The sequence below is a fragment of the Dermacentor silvarum genome, chromosome 6 (genome assembly GCF_013339745.2).
Source record: "Dermacentor silvarum isolate Dsil-2018 chromosome 6, BIME_Dsil_1.4, whole genome shotgun sequence".
Classification (NCBI taxonomy): Eukaryota; Metazoa; Arthropoda; class Arachnida; order Ixodida; family Ixodidae; genus Dermacentor; species Dermacentor silvarum.
This window is the reverse complement of record NC_051159.1, coordinates 30,770,268-30,786,206: the sequence shown is the minus strand read 5'-3', so window position 1 is coordinate 30,786,206 and position 15,939 is coordinate 30,770,268. Positions and strand designations below refer to the sequence as shown.

The 15,939-nt window shown below is 43.0% G+C and overlaps 1 protein-coding gene across 1 annotated transcript; it reads right to left on the bottom strand.

Annotated features, from left to right (window-relative positions):
* Nucleotides 1–2,695: 2,695 nt before the first annotated feature.
* LOC119455378 (antimicrobial peptide microplusin-like) lies at nt 2,696–13,106 on the bottom strand. Its single transcript, XM_037716770.2, has 5 exons — nt 12,972–13,106; nt 11,750–11,811; nt 8,102–8,191; nt 5,821–5,847; nt 2,696–2,919 (listed from the first exon to the last, which is right to left on the bottom strand). The coding sequence occupies exons 1-5, from the start codon at nt 13,048–13,050 to the stop codon at nt 2,782–2,784; spliced, it is 396 nt and encodes a 131-aa protein (XP_037572698.1). The 5' UTR covers nt 13,051–13,106; the 3' UTR covers nt 2,696–2,781.
* Between the last annotated feature and the right edge of the window lie 2,833 nt (nt 13,107–15,939).

Here is a 15,939-nt window from a genome sequence, read left to right as displayed (position 1 = left end):
TAAAAAATCATTCAAACTTTTATTTTGAAATTAACACTCAGTACTGTGCTCTACAAAACATTTTCTGGGTATTCCACACTAAAAATGCAAATACAATTTCAATAATAACATAAACAGCTAAATAAATAATTACGGACTGGCCTGTTCATTTTTGCACAACCGAAAACACTGAATGAAGATAAACTCGGGCTTGACGTGCAAGAACAACGAACTGATAATGTGGCACGCGATAAGTAGGTGTGTGCGTGCGTGCAGAAAATGGTGGGGGGGGGGGGGGGGGATTTTTGGTCGCCTACGGTTCTTGAGCTTGCACCAATGTACGGTACAGAGGCATTTCGGTGCGTTGATCTCGCAATGAAACTATGCGCTGTGCGCTAAGTTTCCCGCGCGTAAATAAGATTTCACTTAGGTGTCAGTGCAAGTGTAGCACAGATATTCGGTATTCCCGCGTTACAGAAAGAAATAGGGTTTAAATAAACTTTACCGTATCGTCATTGCTAGTCGATCATGACCAGAAATTGGATCGCGGAACGGTGTCACCTGCCGCTCAATCAGGGGCCGCACGAGACCGAGCAAAGTGTCGAAGACACTCGGCGGCATTCGCAGGTAGCTACAAGAAACGGCACAATCTTTTGTGAGCCTCTACAATATGCAGGTTGCAAGCACTGAATTGAAGAAGTAGTTATCGATCACTTACTCTCTGAAGTATCTTTCATCTCTCGCGCGCAGGCGGGGAAGCAGAGTGTGCGCCTGGCTCTCAGTGTCCCTGTACCGCCATATAGGGCGCACCTGAAACTGTCTCGTCCTCTGTCTGGCACGTCGACGTCGCACAAGTAAAGAACAAATAAGCATTATAGTGTTCACAGTCACCAGTAGCTCGTCGTCCGTATCCGACATGCCTGAGCGTGACCGGCAGTGGCGCAAAGAAACACAGCCACTTCCAATGGAACACGAAATCGGCAGAAGGGAGAGCGCGTTGTCACGAGAAGCATCGAATGGAACGGGACAACGCGGCACTCCACGCGCCGTTGCCGCGTGTCGCAAAACGCGAATGTGGACTTGCCCGCGCGTGTCTGCCGCGCGCGGCGTGTCGCGCGCGTTTTTGTCGCTAGTGTGGACGTACCTTTACGCATGCGATGTTCTTACCAATTCGTGCTCTTAAAGCTCAATTGGTAAGAGCATCGCACGCGTAATGGGAAGACATGGGATCGTTCCCCACGTGCGGCAAGTTGTTTTTCAAGCGAAGCTTATATTGGCTGACAAGTTTTGGTGGCGTTGGATTGAGGCAAGAACTCACGTGTGGCACATACCCGCAAGCATATGCGGGTATGAGCCAGGGAGAACATAGAAAGAACAAAAGAAATAAGGGGGAAAAGAAAGAAATGACGGAAAAAATAAACAGTAGGTGCGGGAGAAGCTGCGCCAGCTCAGCATCACGTCACGCGCAGCCAATCAGGGTGGTTTGGTGTGTCACGGGGCGGGAAAGGGAAGGAAACGGGGTTAGCACGCACTCCGCCAGGCTTCCCTCGCCTTAGATCACCTTCGGCTAACGGATGGGAAGACCGCGCGTGGTGCGTTCCGCCGAGGAGCAGGCTGCGTTTGAGCAACGGCACCGCGAACGCACTCGGGAAAAGTCTCGTCGTCGACGTGCCAATTCCAGCGTGAGGGCTTCCGAAGGCCAAACGAAACATCAGCGAAGAGCCGCGGACCCCGAGTTGCGTGCATGCGATGTTGAGGCCGAATGTCAGCGTCGTCTTGCGCTCCAGGAACCCGACAACGGTGGTGCAAGCCTCGGCAACGCTAGCACAAACTTCCCCGGTGCGACGGCCAGGTTTCAACGCGAGTTTCTCAAGCGCAACTTCAGAGCCAGCTGTAGTGCGTGTGACCGGTTGTGATTCGAGGACAACCTGGTACTCGTCAGCGCAATTCGTTCCAAGGAACACCGAAGAACTATACGACAGGCTTTGCTTAACCCCATTTCCTCGACAGGGAAGGGCCTACGGATTTTTTTCTTCCACCGTCATATCCATAACTATATCATTTCTTTAATTTAAAGATTAAGTACAAGTAATTTCCCCTATGCTGTCCTTGGTGTCGGTGTTGGCTGGCTTCTTACAATGTATATATATATATATATATATATATATATATATATATATATATATATATATATATATATATATATAACTCGCACCCAGAATATTATAGATAGTGTGTCTTGCTAGGAGCTAGGGTGTTGTGATTACAACAACATATACTATGTCAGGGTATCATTAGGCATTGTGGTTGGCAGTGAGATTGTCATGTCGAGTGTCTGCTGATGTGCCAGTAAGGTTTCGTCATTCCCAGATGACATGGGACACGCAGCAGGCCATCCCTGAGTTTGACCATAATCTTCGATGATTCTACCACAATACTTTTTCTATGCATGGTCGCCAGCTTTCTGCTTATTTCTTATGGCTTTGTCAGAACGTGCAAGAATACAGATTTCAGTCGTGGTACGGTATCCCGGCCTGCTTGTAAGCGTGCACGATCATTTAGGGTGTGTTGCGGAGAAGGGGGTAGCATATCGAGGCTACGGCTTTCAAAGCGCGCCTGCTGGCACAAGAAGTCTTGTTCCCAATGAGACATACGTGTAATGGATCATATTGAAATCGGGAAACAGACGAAAGGTTTCACGCCACACACGAAATAAGGTCAGAGAGGCTGCACAATGTTTATTTTGCTATGTTTTTTTCACACTGATAGCTGGAGTCATTCCCCATATTCAACTGTGTCTCTTCAAAACCAGAGAGGGCTGCACCAAGAGCCAAATCCAGGGAATAGGCCCTGCCACCAGCTCGGCTGCGAACCGCTGTGGTCATGGGCGTTGGGATCACAGGCTGTCGCGGCATTATGAATTTGCCTGATCTGGCAGCGCTGTGAAAAAAGAACACATTGGAAAGTTGATTCTAAAATAAGTTCACAGAACGAACACTGTTAATCTGAACATTGAGTTAAATCTATATAACGTCGAGTTTTGGTTCTTGGTTATATTACGGTGTCTAGAAAATTCAAACTACAGCTTGGACATAACAAAACCTGATGTAAATTCGGCCGTGGATTGCCTTCACAGGCGAAAATGATTGCTTAATCATTCCTCACTTGTTGCCCCTTACAGAAAATTTACTTGGTGCGCCTTTTTTAGGTGCGCCTTTTTTAGATGGCCAGCGTTAGAATGGCTTACGACTCTTGAAAGCACGAACAAAAACACAAGGCCCTACAAGCCGCAAATAATGACTTCAGTGACAATGGTGTTATCCTGCTTTTGATACATGCAGAAAATATCAATTTTTTTAACATGAGCGCGTTACTAACAAAGGTAATAGAATGAGTCTTTCTTTTCGCAGCATGTGCCGTGCCGTTCCGGACTTTTTTGAGCTACTACTGTACAAAACACTCGTACGTTCCAAGCTTGAGTACGCATCCATCATATGAGATCAGCGTAAACGATCGCTAACATAGTAGAAACCGGTAAATCCATTCCATGTGACTTAGTACTCCTTTTCTTTTAATTTATTCACTCTCAGCGTCGTAAAGGCATTATAGACGGGGAATTACAGAACAAACACCTTTAATTCAGCAAATTGTGGTGACAGACCGCAGTAGCTCAGGGTCTGGAATGAAGCTATTTCAGTGTTGCGAAGTTTTTAGAATAACAGTTTCAGATTATAGGTCGCTCTTGCACTGAGGCATCCTAACTTGCGTGATGACAAGTGGATGGGACGCGTAAAAATGTATATCTTCGAATTGCTAATAGTCCAGTATGTGTTATCGAACATTATCAGTGGGAAATTTGACACCTAGAAGGAAGGTATCGAAGGCCAAGTGCTAACTTCATGCAAGAGACGTTGAGCAAACCATATTAATTACAGAGCCCACGTGCAAATTATTCCTGCGCGAGCCGTCTTGACATTTTCTCGTATTCGTGTTTATTTTCACTTGAATTTCCGTTCCTACTGCGCCTCACTTTTCTTCTGTGGCATAAATATGCGGCTTTATGTCGCCTCATTTTGAGTGCCTTTCCATGACCTCTTTTCTTGTGTGTGGGTTCATTTCTTGTTATATTTCACTAGTACAATGTGGCCTGTCATTACTGCTTGATTCTCCTCGGCCAACTAAGCGAAAGCTGGCAGGGAGAAAAAGGGAAACGGCATCCAAGAAGTACTTCGTGATAATGCGGCGAAACTGCGAAACATTTTTTACAATGGGACGTTTGCTGTGGTTCGCAGATCATCTGATTGGTTTCAGATTGTGATGAAAGTCTAGCAGCGCGAAAAGATGGGGATGATAAAGCGACAATGTGAAAGAGCTGAGAGACGCCTCATTCTTTAATCACTGTCTACCTGACGTCACACGAAAAGTGATTGCGGTAAGCTTTTCAAATGCATCTTTCCATGGTGTGCTCTTCTGCAAGCAACTTTTTTTGAAAGTTTGAAAGTTTATTTAACATAAATAAGCTATACAATTAGAAAGTACACAATTTTGGGACCCAACTGATTTGTTAAAGGGTCCCTACCGATTGTTGTTAGGGAAAGACACGTCTATGACAGCTGCTATGTTATACTGCGTAATCTCATAAAACAACCGTAACACTGGCATCGGGTTGTGGACAATCTGTTTTGTGTGAATATTGGAGATCTGCATGCTTCTACGGAGCAATTCTCTAACTAGTAAAGTTATCTCTTACGAGTCCTTTTATAGCCGAAATTTGTAACACCTTCGTACAAATCAATTTCTAAATGCCAACAGATCCCTTTGTATTGGCACAAAGCTACCTTTATATGTAAACACACGGCTTTTCTTTCTATTTGGAGCCTGAAATCCTGATATTTGTGACTGAGTTCACTAGCGAAATGTGTTTCAATCCACGTGAATTGTTTGATACTTGAATCTATAAACGAAGCACAATTTATTCCTCCCATCCCCAATCTTTCGTGGCATTCTGACAAAGGTGGTGACCTCACAGACTATGTCACCTAATTTCGTGACATTTATTAATTATGAGCACAGCCATAACGCTAACGTGGTTTGCAAACAACACAAAAAAAGATTGTAATTTCTCCCGGAATGATACTGAATGTCAAACGAATTATGAAAGTATTATAAGCGGTAAGGCGAGCGCTCTCGAACTCTATAAAGGATAGCAATGCTCCACACACTGGCAATTTTGGTTTGTGTAGTTCATTACATTTTTCGGTCGCATTTTCTAACACTGCGTTTCAGATCACTTTCTTAGTATTGTTTCTAAGACGTGCAATATATAAGAGGCAGGGTAGGTTGTTGTAAGACAGAAGAAACTGTTACACAGAAGTATCGAACATGTACACTTCGGGGACTATTCCCTTTTTCTGTGTGGTTAAAACAAGTCCATCATGTTTGTAACGATAGTTAACGACTTTGAATCGCCCTGAATACTGCGTACCAGAGACCATAATGCCGTGAGCTCGAGCTACAGTTATATTTAACAATCCATGAGTTCGTGTTGTCGTCGGTTGTATTGAGTCCTAAAATGGTCGTACATCTTTTTGAGGCCGTTCTTGAATCGCGCATGTCTGGAGCCAGGAGCTACACTGGCGGTGATGTATTTGTCCTTCCTTGTTTTGGACAATTTATGATTGAATTCCTCTCGGAAATCTCTTAAACGCGCATATTAAAGCGGGACACATTGCATTAGCAGTGGTAACCGAAATTTTAAGAACTATTTCAGAATGAGTGTCACGCCACTGAGCGGCGCCAATAACTCGTTGAAAGAAATGAAAAATAGCGGAATGTACTTACAGTAAAGAAATAGGCCATGGCTCTCTCCTGAATTTATAGAAAGAAGTACGGCAGGCCGTTAGTGCCGAACATTTTGCATACGCACAGAGAAGTACATGCCTGCAGCGCTGAAAACGTGTCGCACACACATAGGGAAAACAAACTTTGTACACTACAAAGGAGAAAATATTGAGGATGATTTAGAGAGGGCTGTCTCATCGCGTATTCTTGCATGAAACCTCTCATTTTCTGAAATAACTGTAACAGATGCAATCGGTGCACATATCTTTGCATATTGAAATGTAGCCGTTACTATATTTTGTTTTGCAAAGATGAGAAAAGTGACGCGGCATTTCGTGCCATAATATCTTTTAGTTATAGCCGATATACTTATTTGGTTTATATTAATATTGTTACAGTTTAGCTTGAGCAAAGAAGAGATTGTAAAGATAACAATTATTATCAATTCAAAAGTCATATGCATAAAACATATTTTTCTGGAAAACAGTAATAGTACAAAAGGTCCACACATAACAAGTGACACAGAGCTCCGTTTCCTTCGTTCGGTGTCCGGAAATTTTTAAGAAGGTCAGAAGTTATCCAAGTAATGAAGAATGCTGAATGGAGACAGATAAATTAACCTCAAAATGCGGAATGCTTTTCTGGTTTCCTCGCCAATTTTCGTGTTAGCCGGTGGTGGGTCGTTGGACTTTACACGCCTTTGCAAAAGCGCCTTTGTAAAGTGCGCATACTTTCGTGCAACCGTGTTGCGGGCGCTTTCATCGCCGACCTCGAACCTTAGAGCTCCTGTCACAAAATTGTTTTGGGGCGCCTGAAAGAATACATGCTGTGGTGGAGCGCTTGGAAAGGGAAGTCCTCCACTACTCGCGCCGCCCTCTCACCCTGTGACGGATGCGGAAGGGCGTCGCCGGTGGCAGAAGGGGATGGCAGTCACCTTCCAAGCTAACGGTCATGCCGCTGGAGACATGACGAATTGGCTTATACGCATAGCTGTCTTTTCTATCACTGCAGATGTGATGATTAGCGGCTCTGTTGTACATAAAAGTACACAATGGCACAAAAATAAGACTGCCGAACTATTCTCACTGACACATTGTTACTTTAATAAAGCATACATCTTTCCAAAAGTATTCGGCAATTCAACTACAGAGAAAATCTTCACCAATCGTTTCTACAGAACCTTTTTCTAAAAGACTCACTGTGCTTTCCGTCGTTGCTAGTAGGTTGCTCCCTATATATATAATAATTAACTGCTTCACTTCAGAGTAACTACTAGCGAAATATAGCGTATAAAGCTAACCAAATACGCCTGCTTTCAACTTGCAACAAATTAGCAAAACGCCAATCGCGCAGAAATTCATGACGTGTCTCTTTGACGACGTCATTATCGGTTCAGATGAACCACACCACTGTGCCGTGTCTGCACTGCACACCTAATAACTTGCTCTTGTTTGAATATGTTCTACGCAGAAGGCGGACTTTATCACAGAAGCGAACTTTACTACACGGCGTCAGTTATTTTTATCACCTATAATTTATAGGGCAGGTCAATTTTAACGATTACAGACGGAAACAGACCAAGAAATCTGGGGTATGGCACAGCACATGCGTCAAGGGAATGCTTCGAAATATTCTACGGGAGAAAAAAATGGGAATGAGCGTAATCTAGAAAAAAATAAGGTCCCGTTGAAGTAAAGGGAAAAACTAAGGATAAAATATCACCCAATAGGTAAGCAATATGACCGAAGATGTGAGTGAAAACATGCCCCAACAAAACATGCACTTGCTATGATAAAAAAAGGATTTGCACATTAGTGCTGTTTTTGGTACTGTTCCGCACAGAAACGTCGTGCAAAGCGTTGTCGCTACTACCGTCTCGCACGTTTCTTGTTAAACGCTTCGCTCAACCAAGGAGTTAAGCGTTGTGCAATAAACCTGATGTCAACAGACTGGGGATGATTCTTTCTGGTAGCTTTTGTTTTATAGCTGACTAACGTCATGGGGGGCCAAGTAAACGCATAGAGCTTGAGAACGTAAGACAAGTTACAGCATAAAAGCAATTTTAGTCATTTACTTGTTTTGCATTTTTGACACGTAGTTGTATGCACTTGATTAATTAAAGACAAACTAGACAATTATATTGCTTCAACTAACGTTGTCTTTGCATTAGGTGATATGTCAGTGAATTCGAAAGTGCAGTAGTGATCTAACGAATTCTCACAACTACAGCGAATGTCATTCATAGGACGAGTGCCGAATGAATGTAAACTGGGACACGTACCAGGTCATTGTATGAGCACATCCTCCTTATCGCACAGGCATAGGTAGGGCATCGCAACTGCCACACAGCATGGGCAAACGCTTGGTGAGTCTGTAAATTAGGAAATATTCATATGAAAAATATACATTTATTCCAACCTAGTCCGCACAGCGCATCCATGTAGTATAAAAGCTATCCTCACAAGGATGCGAAAAAAAAAACATAATAAACTTAAGGCTGTTAAACGCAGATGTTTCACGCAGAAAATTGACCACGCACACAACAGGAGCACACACTCACTGTAAAATCTATGCAACTTGTAGAAGCTACTGCTCGTTCTAAGGGCGAAAAGAAAAAAAAATCAAAGCGTTTCACCTGGAGTGTATATAATTTATCTTCTCCTGAATATTTCAAGCATACTATTATCATGCAGTGCAGGATAAATGCATTTATACCTGTAGGTAAACCTTTCTGTCTCACATAGACCGAGATTTTGGCATCAATTTTCATCATCTCTTTTTCCCACCTAACTCTAAGCCGTAAATAACTGCAAGTTTCTTTTGGCATACATATTATTATTCGAACACACCACCGATTATGGGCGCTGTGCATTCCGTCACCTGCACAACTGCACTTTTGCCTTCTAATCATAGCGTCAAAATTAACGTGAGATACCCACGCTTCATTTGTAATCCACACCACGTTTGTACCTATGCCTCAAGGTGACAACTATAATATACTTTTTTGCATCCTTTCATGAGCACATATCAGTTTGATTCGCTAAGTTAGCACTGTGGAATACCCTAATTATCTACTCTTCTTTACGACGATATCCATAAGCTCCTATTAATTTTACTCGTAGTAATGCCAGCCACGTGCACTCCAAGCAATCATTCCTCATCTGGACATGGTCCAATGAGCGCACGGCACCCTGTAAACTGTTGCCTTCGAGTAAACGTACCTATTATGCTCAGCAAGAAGCCTGCTGCCTTTGAAAACGTTGTTTCCTTGCCAATCACTTGACTGCAAGTTTAGCTCTCCTTAACTGAAAATCTGGAAAGTTACATTTTGGTCTAATTATGACATATATCGGATCGCGACAAGCTTTGATCTCATTGCCAAAAGTAACCATGCCGTGGGAGCCAACACTCATTTTAAATTAGCTCATCTTTCACTTGTGTAAATATGTGAATAACTTAGGAAGAATTATTTCCAACGCTCTAATTTCAAGAAAAGCCTACATTGGATAGCCGCCGAGCCTTTCAATAGTAATAGATCAAGGCAACTACTTTAGGTAAACAACGACAACAGACCATCGAATCTGTCTTGGCAATGACGCCCCTGCAAATAATGTGCTCTGATCTGTGCAGCCGCGAGTGCCTGTAAGCTAAAACAAAATTATGTGCGAATAATGTGGCTGTTGCAAGTTTCTTTTATGGTTACACTGCGGTTCTCTCACTCGCGTTTATTTTAGTTTTTAAATGCCCTCCCAAACTTTAAACTTTATTAATGCCATGTACATTAACGCATCCGCTTGACTTGAACTTAACATATGTGGTAATGCAGTATGACTACGAATCTCTAAGTGCCATTGCTGGTTTTGACCTACTGCCTTCTTTATTTTGTGTAGTTTGGACGACAGCAAAAAAGCGCGTGTTACGTAGTTTTTAATGGCATCAGGCAGCTCTAACAATATTGGAAGGTAATGTGTGTGACAAAAAAGCTTTCAAACTAACTAACCTTCAAAGATGGAGTGCTATACCGAACATTCGCAATATTTGATTAAATTGCAGAAAAACTAAAGTTAAGCCTGTACGGGACAAAAAGTTACAGTTGCCTCGATGATGATAGCAAATTAGTAGACAGATATACGAAATAAGGATTGCAGTTTCATCGGCTGTATAAACTTGTAAACGTTTGCTTACTAACTAAATGAACAAGCATGGTATCACCCGCGCACCGGCAAGCATAAACAGAGTAAGCACACTCGGTGAGCGCAGACACTCGCTGTCGAAACGCTGGTGCAAGGAAGAGTGGCAGCAGCAGCAAGTGAATTGACCTTCGTGCTGCTTCTCGTTTCAACGCGAACTAAGCAGCGAGATTACAGCGCACGCGAAGCTATAGGCCCTTTGCACACCTACAGCCTGTACTCTTCGCATGTCGATTTCAAGGTAGGGCACGCGCGGCCGCGCTCAGCTGAGCCATACGCTGCCACCTGCGGAATATAGAACGCCGCGGCTGCCCCGTCCCCCCGCCCCCGGGGTCTCGCGCGTGGTGGAAGGCGGCGCCCTTCCCCCCTGCCTTTCTCCTTTGCGCGCGCGCGGAATCAAGCCATCATTCACGGCGCACCCTCGCAAGCTTTCACGCGCACCTACAGCGTAATGTGCGTTGCCATATTGCAATCACACTTGGACTTTATACGGCACATCACGGTGACGACAGCTTCAAAAATGCGCCTGGAGTGTCCATATAATTGCTATCACAATAAAACGTTTAGGCTTCTCTATGACTTTCGGTACCTGTAATGCCGCGACAGGGATGTCAACTTTAGAGTCGTAAACACGAAACTCAAGAATGATCATATCTTTCTGTTGCATTAAAATGAAAGTACTGCGAAAATTAAAGGCACATAGTAGCCCGTTGTGTTTCTCAAGGGTGCTATTTGTAATTCTATAATAGGGTACGTCGTCCTAAACCAATTCAAAGACATTTATACAAGCGAAGTAATAAACTGCTTTGGTAAAGTGAGAGAACAAATTTATAGCCAGCCTCATGCAAGCCATACTTACACATTGACCAGGAACTATTGTTTAGGAGGGATCATAATGTATTCACTCAGAAACTGGTGCGCCTGCGCAACTGCGGCTCTCCTCTGCAGAGTCATTTACAAGAGTCTCCCTATGAAATAGTCTTTTTCTTTGCAGATTGAAACAACTGATGTTATCTGTTATTGTATTCATGCTGAAATAAACACCCGACGGCCTTGATTAGCATATTGACAAATCAAACAAAATTAAAAACTGCAAGGATAAGTCCATTGATATAAGAAATAGTGATCAGTTCCCTACTCGGCGCCTATTCTAAAATTATGCATAATCTTTTGCTCATCTCGCCATTTTTTTGATGAGGCAGCAGAACATACTTTCATCTACGTGAAAGGCGCATGTGGCTATCATGTTTCTGTATTTGTTTTTTCAAACTACCCGGCATGTTGTCGTTACAAAACCGACTTGCACATGTTACTTTCGTAATGGCTGGTTTCTACTTGTAATTGTGGACTTCTGATTTCAAGCTCATCCTCCATTTTGCCCATTTTAAGACAGCTCTATCTGTTGACTTGTTGACTAAAAAGATGCTGCGCGGCTAGAATGCTCCTTTGTGATTCCCAATGCAAAGCAATGCTTGAGAAACCCACCTTCGCAGCAGTGCATTAGTGTGTATACCGAGAATAGCTATTTTATGTATTCTAATTATCGCTCAACATTTGCCTTAGGATGCGATCGAAACTGAGTGACAACCACACTCGAGCCGTGACGCTACAATGCACTTTCTTTAGAGAAGGTGGCATGTCCTGAGGATGAACGTCTGAGTACAACGGGTCCCAGATGTGCAAAGACATGATTTCTTTATCCCTGGAAGCAGCACGCTAGTTCACAAACGGACACTCACCCGTCTAGAAATGCGTCCCGTAATACATTGCAGCTCCCTGACCAGCTCGGGATAGCTCTTTCCTGGAACATTCACAAAAAACCAAAAAAAAAAAATATAAAACAAGTTTCTGAATTTGTTGACATCACGCCCAAATGAGCGTCATATGCTTCTGAACTGTAATATTGTAACATTAAGTTTGCACGTTAAAAATATTGTGCTTCAGATACCGTATAAGAACTGTAAACTTTATGCTTTATTTTTGCGCAAATGGTCAAGGAACGCTCGTGACCTGCCTCCACCTTAACCGAGTGAGGGATGAAATCGTGCTAAGCAGTCTTTTCGAAGTTTCCACAGCAATACGCAAGACAGGAACTGAATTGTGGCAGTGATACTTTTTGTTCTGTATGAACCGGCCTAAAAAACAATATCGCCCCTGATAATCGCTCTGAATTAACGAACACAGAGTGATTGCAACAGATGCAAGCGAAGAAGCAATGATCAATGCCCATGGGAATAGGTCTGTAGTGCTACAATTTGTAATACTAATACCAAGAAAAAAAAAGCAGGGTATCTGAATAGCTAGAGCTTGTCTGTTAATGTATTGAAGGTGATATACCTGTTTTTACACTCCTTCAAACTGCCGAAACGCCCATAAGACGATCAGCGACGCGAGCCAGAAATAGCACTTTATTAAGCAGCATTCCCTGGCTGACAGCGACGCACAAAACATTTAATAATAATTCATTCATGCATTCAATCATTCACTCATTTCAAACACTGAAGACGAAATTGTTGGCTGCTAGGTAGTGCTGAAGGGGCTTAAGGTAGTATAAACTTAAGCTACTTTTGTCTTGTGCACCTATCTGGCTACGATGCAGCCCCTGTCTCAGTGCATCGCGATCCGATGACGTTTACCGGCACATGGCGTCCATTTTGTTCAAAGTGCTACTATGTCTCTGCAACAAAACAAAAGGCACAGATACAAGTTATCGCATCTTCAAATGTGCCTTGATATGACATGAACTTTGGGCTCTTGTGCTCTGTTAGTGTTGTCGCTATTGTCCTGTACTTTTGTCTGCAGACTGCTGCATGTTAGTAATTAAGTGACGTTCCGAAGCCTGCTGATGGGGAAGACATGACAATAATTTGAGGGTAGCACTAAAGCCCATAGTCGATTCGAGACAAGCTGTTGAGCCTGCTCAACAGCTGCGCAACTGGTACGCATGGCTGCGGAACCTACCGCAGAGCTCCATGTGATGAGCCGAAGCTGCAGCCACGAAGATGACCACGAACGAGCAGATGACGAATGCAGCCTTCATGTTGAGTGATGACCCAGAGAGATCCTACAGCTCGTGCAAGACGGATAGTGGAGACACTGACGGAGCATGTTTCGCCAATTTCTTATATACCCATAGCCCTGCATGATGTCACCGTGACAATAAAAAAATATACTGAAACTTGAGGAAGAACAAAGACAATGATGCAGCAATGAATAAAAAAGAGAATTTGCATAGGAAGCAGATTTCGCTCTACCGGAACGCAGTTCATTCTACCTCTGAATTATTTTCATTTCCATCTCTCAAAGGCATAATTTCAGTTACCAAATAGTGTTCGGTCTACCTAATAATTTAGAGGCTCCTGAAAGGTACACAACCTAAGATAGTTTAGTCCGGTGAAGTAATTTTTTCAAAGTCGACTCCCATCGTGTGGCGCAAGAACGTTGGTTATAAGCCGTCACAAGAAGGCGCGTTGTTGTTCGTGAATTTCAAGCCGGTTCATTAACAGCGGCGGTAGAATGGTAAAAGTCACAGAAGACAACGGATTTTGGCCTGGTTTGTTACCATGCGCACGATAATTCGCAAACCTCGGTAAATGTAATTCCATCGTTCAATTGAATGCAATATAGATCATACTTATTGTTCAAATAATAACTAGTCCACTGCAGACGCTTTCAAAATTTTATGATGTGCCGAGAGAATGCCACCGAAACTTCAATCTCTTTATTCGTTTTTTTTTCGCCCTTCTTCGCTTACCAAGATACTTCTCACAGTTATGCACATGGGCCGATATAACGAAAGGCATTTCCAATCTGTTTTTATTCCAAAGCCCCCAGTGATAGGTCAGAATGGCTCGGGCTCAGCCCATTTGGAAGTGGCGTGCGTTCATGAAGGCTGGACTGGAACCATTTTGACCTATCAAGGAGAACTCATGGCGTATTTGCAATAAAGACAGATTTGAAGAGTTTTACGTTACACCTGGCGTGCTCGTGGTATGCTGCAACTCCAATTAGCCAACCCAGTGCAACCTTCCTGTGTAGTTTTCCTTTCACGCTAAAGCAAATCTAACGGAGAGCTATTTTCACCTTTCTCCCCCATCTGAAGACAACCGCCGCGGACAAGACACGATGCTGGGCTCAACAGCAAAGTACAACTTACAACAGTAGCTATAACGAAGCAAAGCTACGACTTCTGGTTCAGCTTCATTCTTTACTGCATGTGACACTGAGAGGAACTTAGAATTGTCCACGTTTAAATTTTTTGTTTAGTGTAAGTAAAATGAAAGCTTGGAACAATAAGACGGCAAGACTCCGGCTGCCATTCTCTTGAAACAAACCTTAGACACATGCGTATGTTTGTCAGTACGTGAGTGACAGGCAGATGTCCTCCATGACATTTTTTTTTTTTTTTGCTGCGCGCCTTCGTTACTTTGGGTGAACGAGTCGGCAGCATAAGACGAGAATTCGGAGGAAAAATACAGAGCGAGACATTGCAGCCTTGAGCATTTACGGAGTAACCATGCAGTTAACTTGAAGAAGTTATTTTACCTAATTCCGTTTTTCTAAACACGTTATCGAAAGCGTCGTTGTCGATCTGGTATTTTCGGGAACGTCTGGCTCGGTACCTCGTTATGCTCTCACAGTTTTTGTGCTAGCTTTGTCTTCAACTGACATTCAGGGGAACCCAATTTTGTACTAGAATACGTAAAATAACCTAAATAACATTATCTGGCTTCCATAAAAAGTGATGGCCCATATTATTACTCGTGTTTCTCCCTGTATTTTTTAAAGTATCGCCCTATGTATTCCTAAGTGCCGAAAAGGTCCTAATGATTCGATGAAATGAATTTGGCAATTTTGAAGCTCAAATTTTGGCGCCAAGCAATATCACTGCACGTGCTCAAAAACTTGAAATTGATGTGTGTAAACTGCCTTCATTGATGTGTGTTCGGCTGCCTTCATTATGAATATCATGTGCGATTCTATTTCTGTTCCACCATACCACCGTACAAATGCGCCAAAATGAGCTCTAGACTACGTTGTGTTACCTACGGTATTTATACACACACACTGCTTGCCGAAATTTCACTGCTTGTGTTAGTAAATTAGCATCTCTAGAGGGCTTCCTTTTTTCAATGAGTGTAAGTACTTTAACATGGGGTCTGAAGGTCTTCTGCAGTGGCTGTAATCGAACTGAACCTTGGGCCATTGTGCTCGCTTGTCAGCAGTTGTTGCAATGTAACAGTGAGTGGGCGGAAATTTGCAGCTTAAGTGCTACAGAGAGTATACTGCGTCTTCTATTCTCGTTTGAGTGCTTTTAAGTGCAAGCTGCTTGCAGTTACAATAATTCCTGCAGTTTTTCTATGGTGCCAGCTGTACATATGGTGCTTTATAGGCTTTTTGCTTCAGTCCACCAATGTGTGATGTGTTGGTTAATGGTTGTGTAGTTCTCGTTACTAGCTGATATGGTAAAATTATGAATATGATAAAGATTATCATTCTATAAAGATTAAGATGATAAAGATATGACAAGATAAAGAATATGATAAAGATTATGTCGAAAGAAAAAGCGATAGCTCTTGGTAAGCGCACTCAACTTCCAATGTAAATTGCTTTACAGAAGTGGGTTCCAATTTCGGTAGTGGTGGTTGTTAGAGACACTTTCTTTCGTTCATATTGTGGAAATCATAAAACTGGGGATGATGAGGTGGCCTAACGACGACAAAATCGTCGTTGTCTGTCCTATACGAGAAGAATGGTTGTTCATATACAGCGTTAGTGGTATGGAGGTACGGACGGTACGGACAAGGGAAGCTCAATCTCTAGCGAATAACTGCGTTTCCACGAAGATTTACAAAAAATGACTCACCATGCCGAACCTGTGAAAGTGGATGTCTCGCGTAGCTGTTGAAAACCAACCGTACTGCTGCGA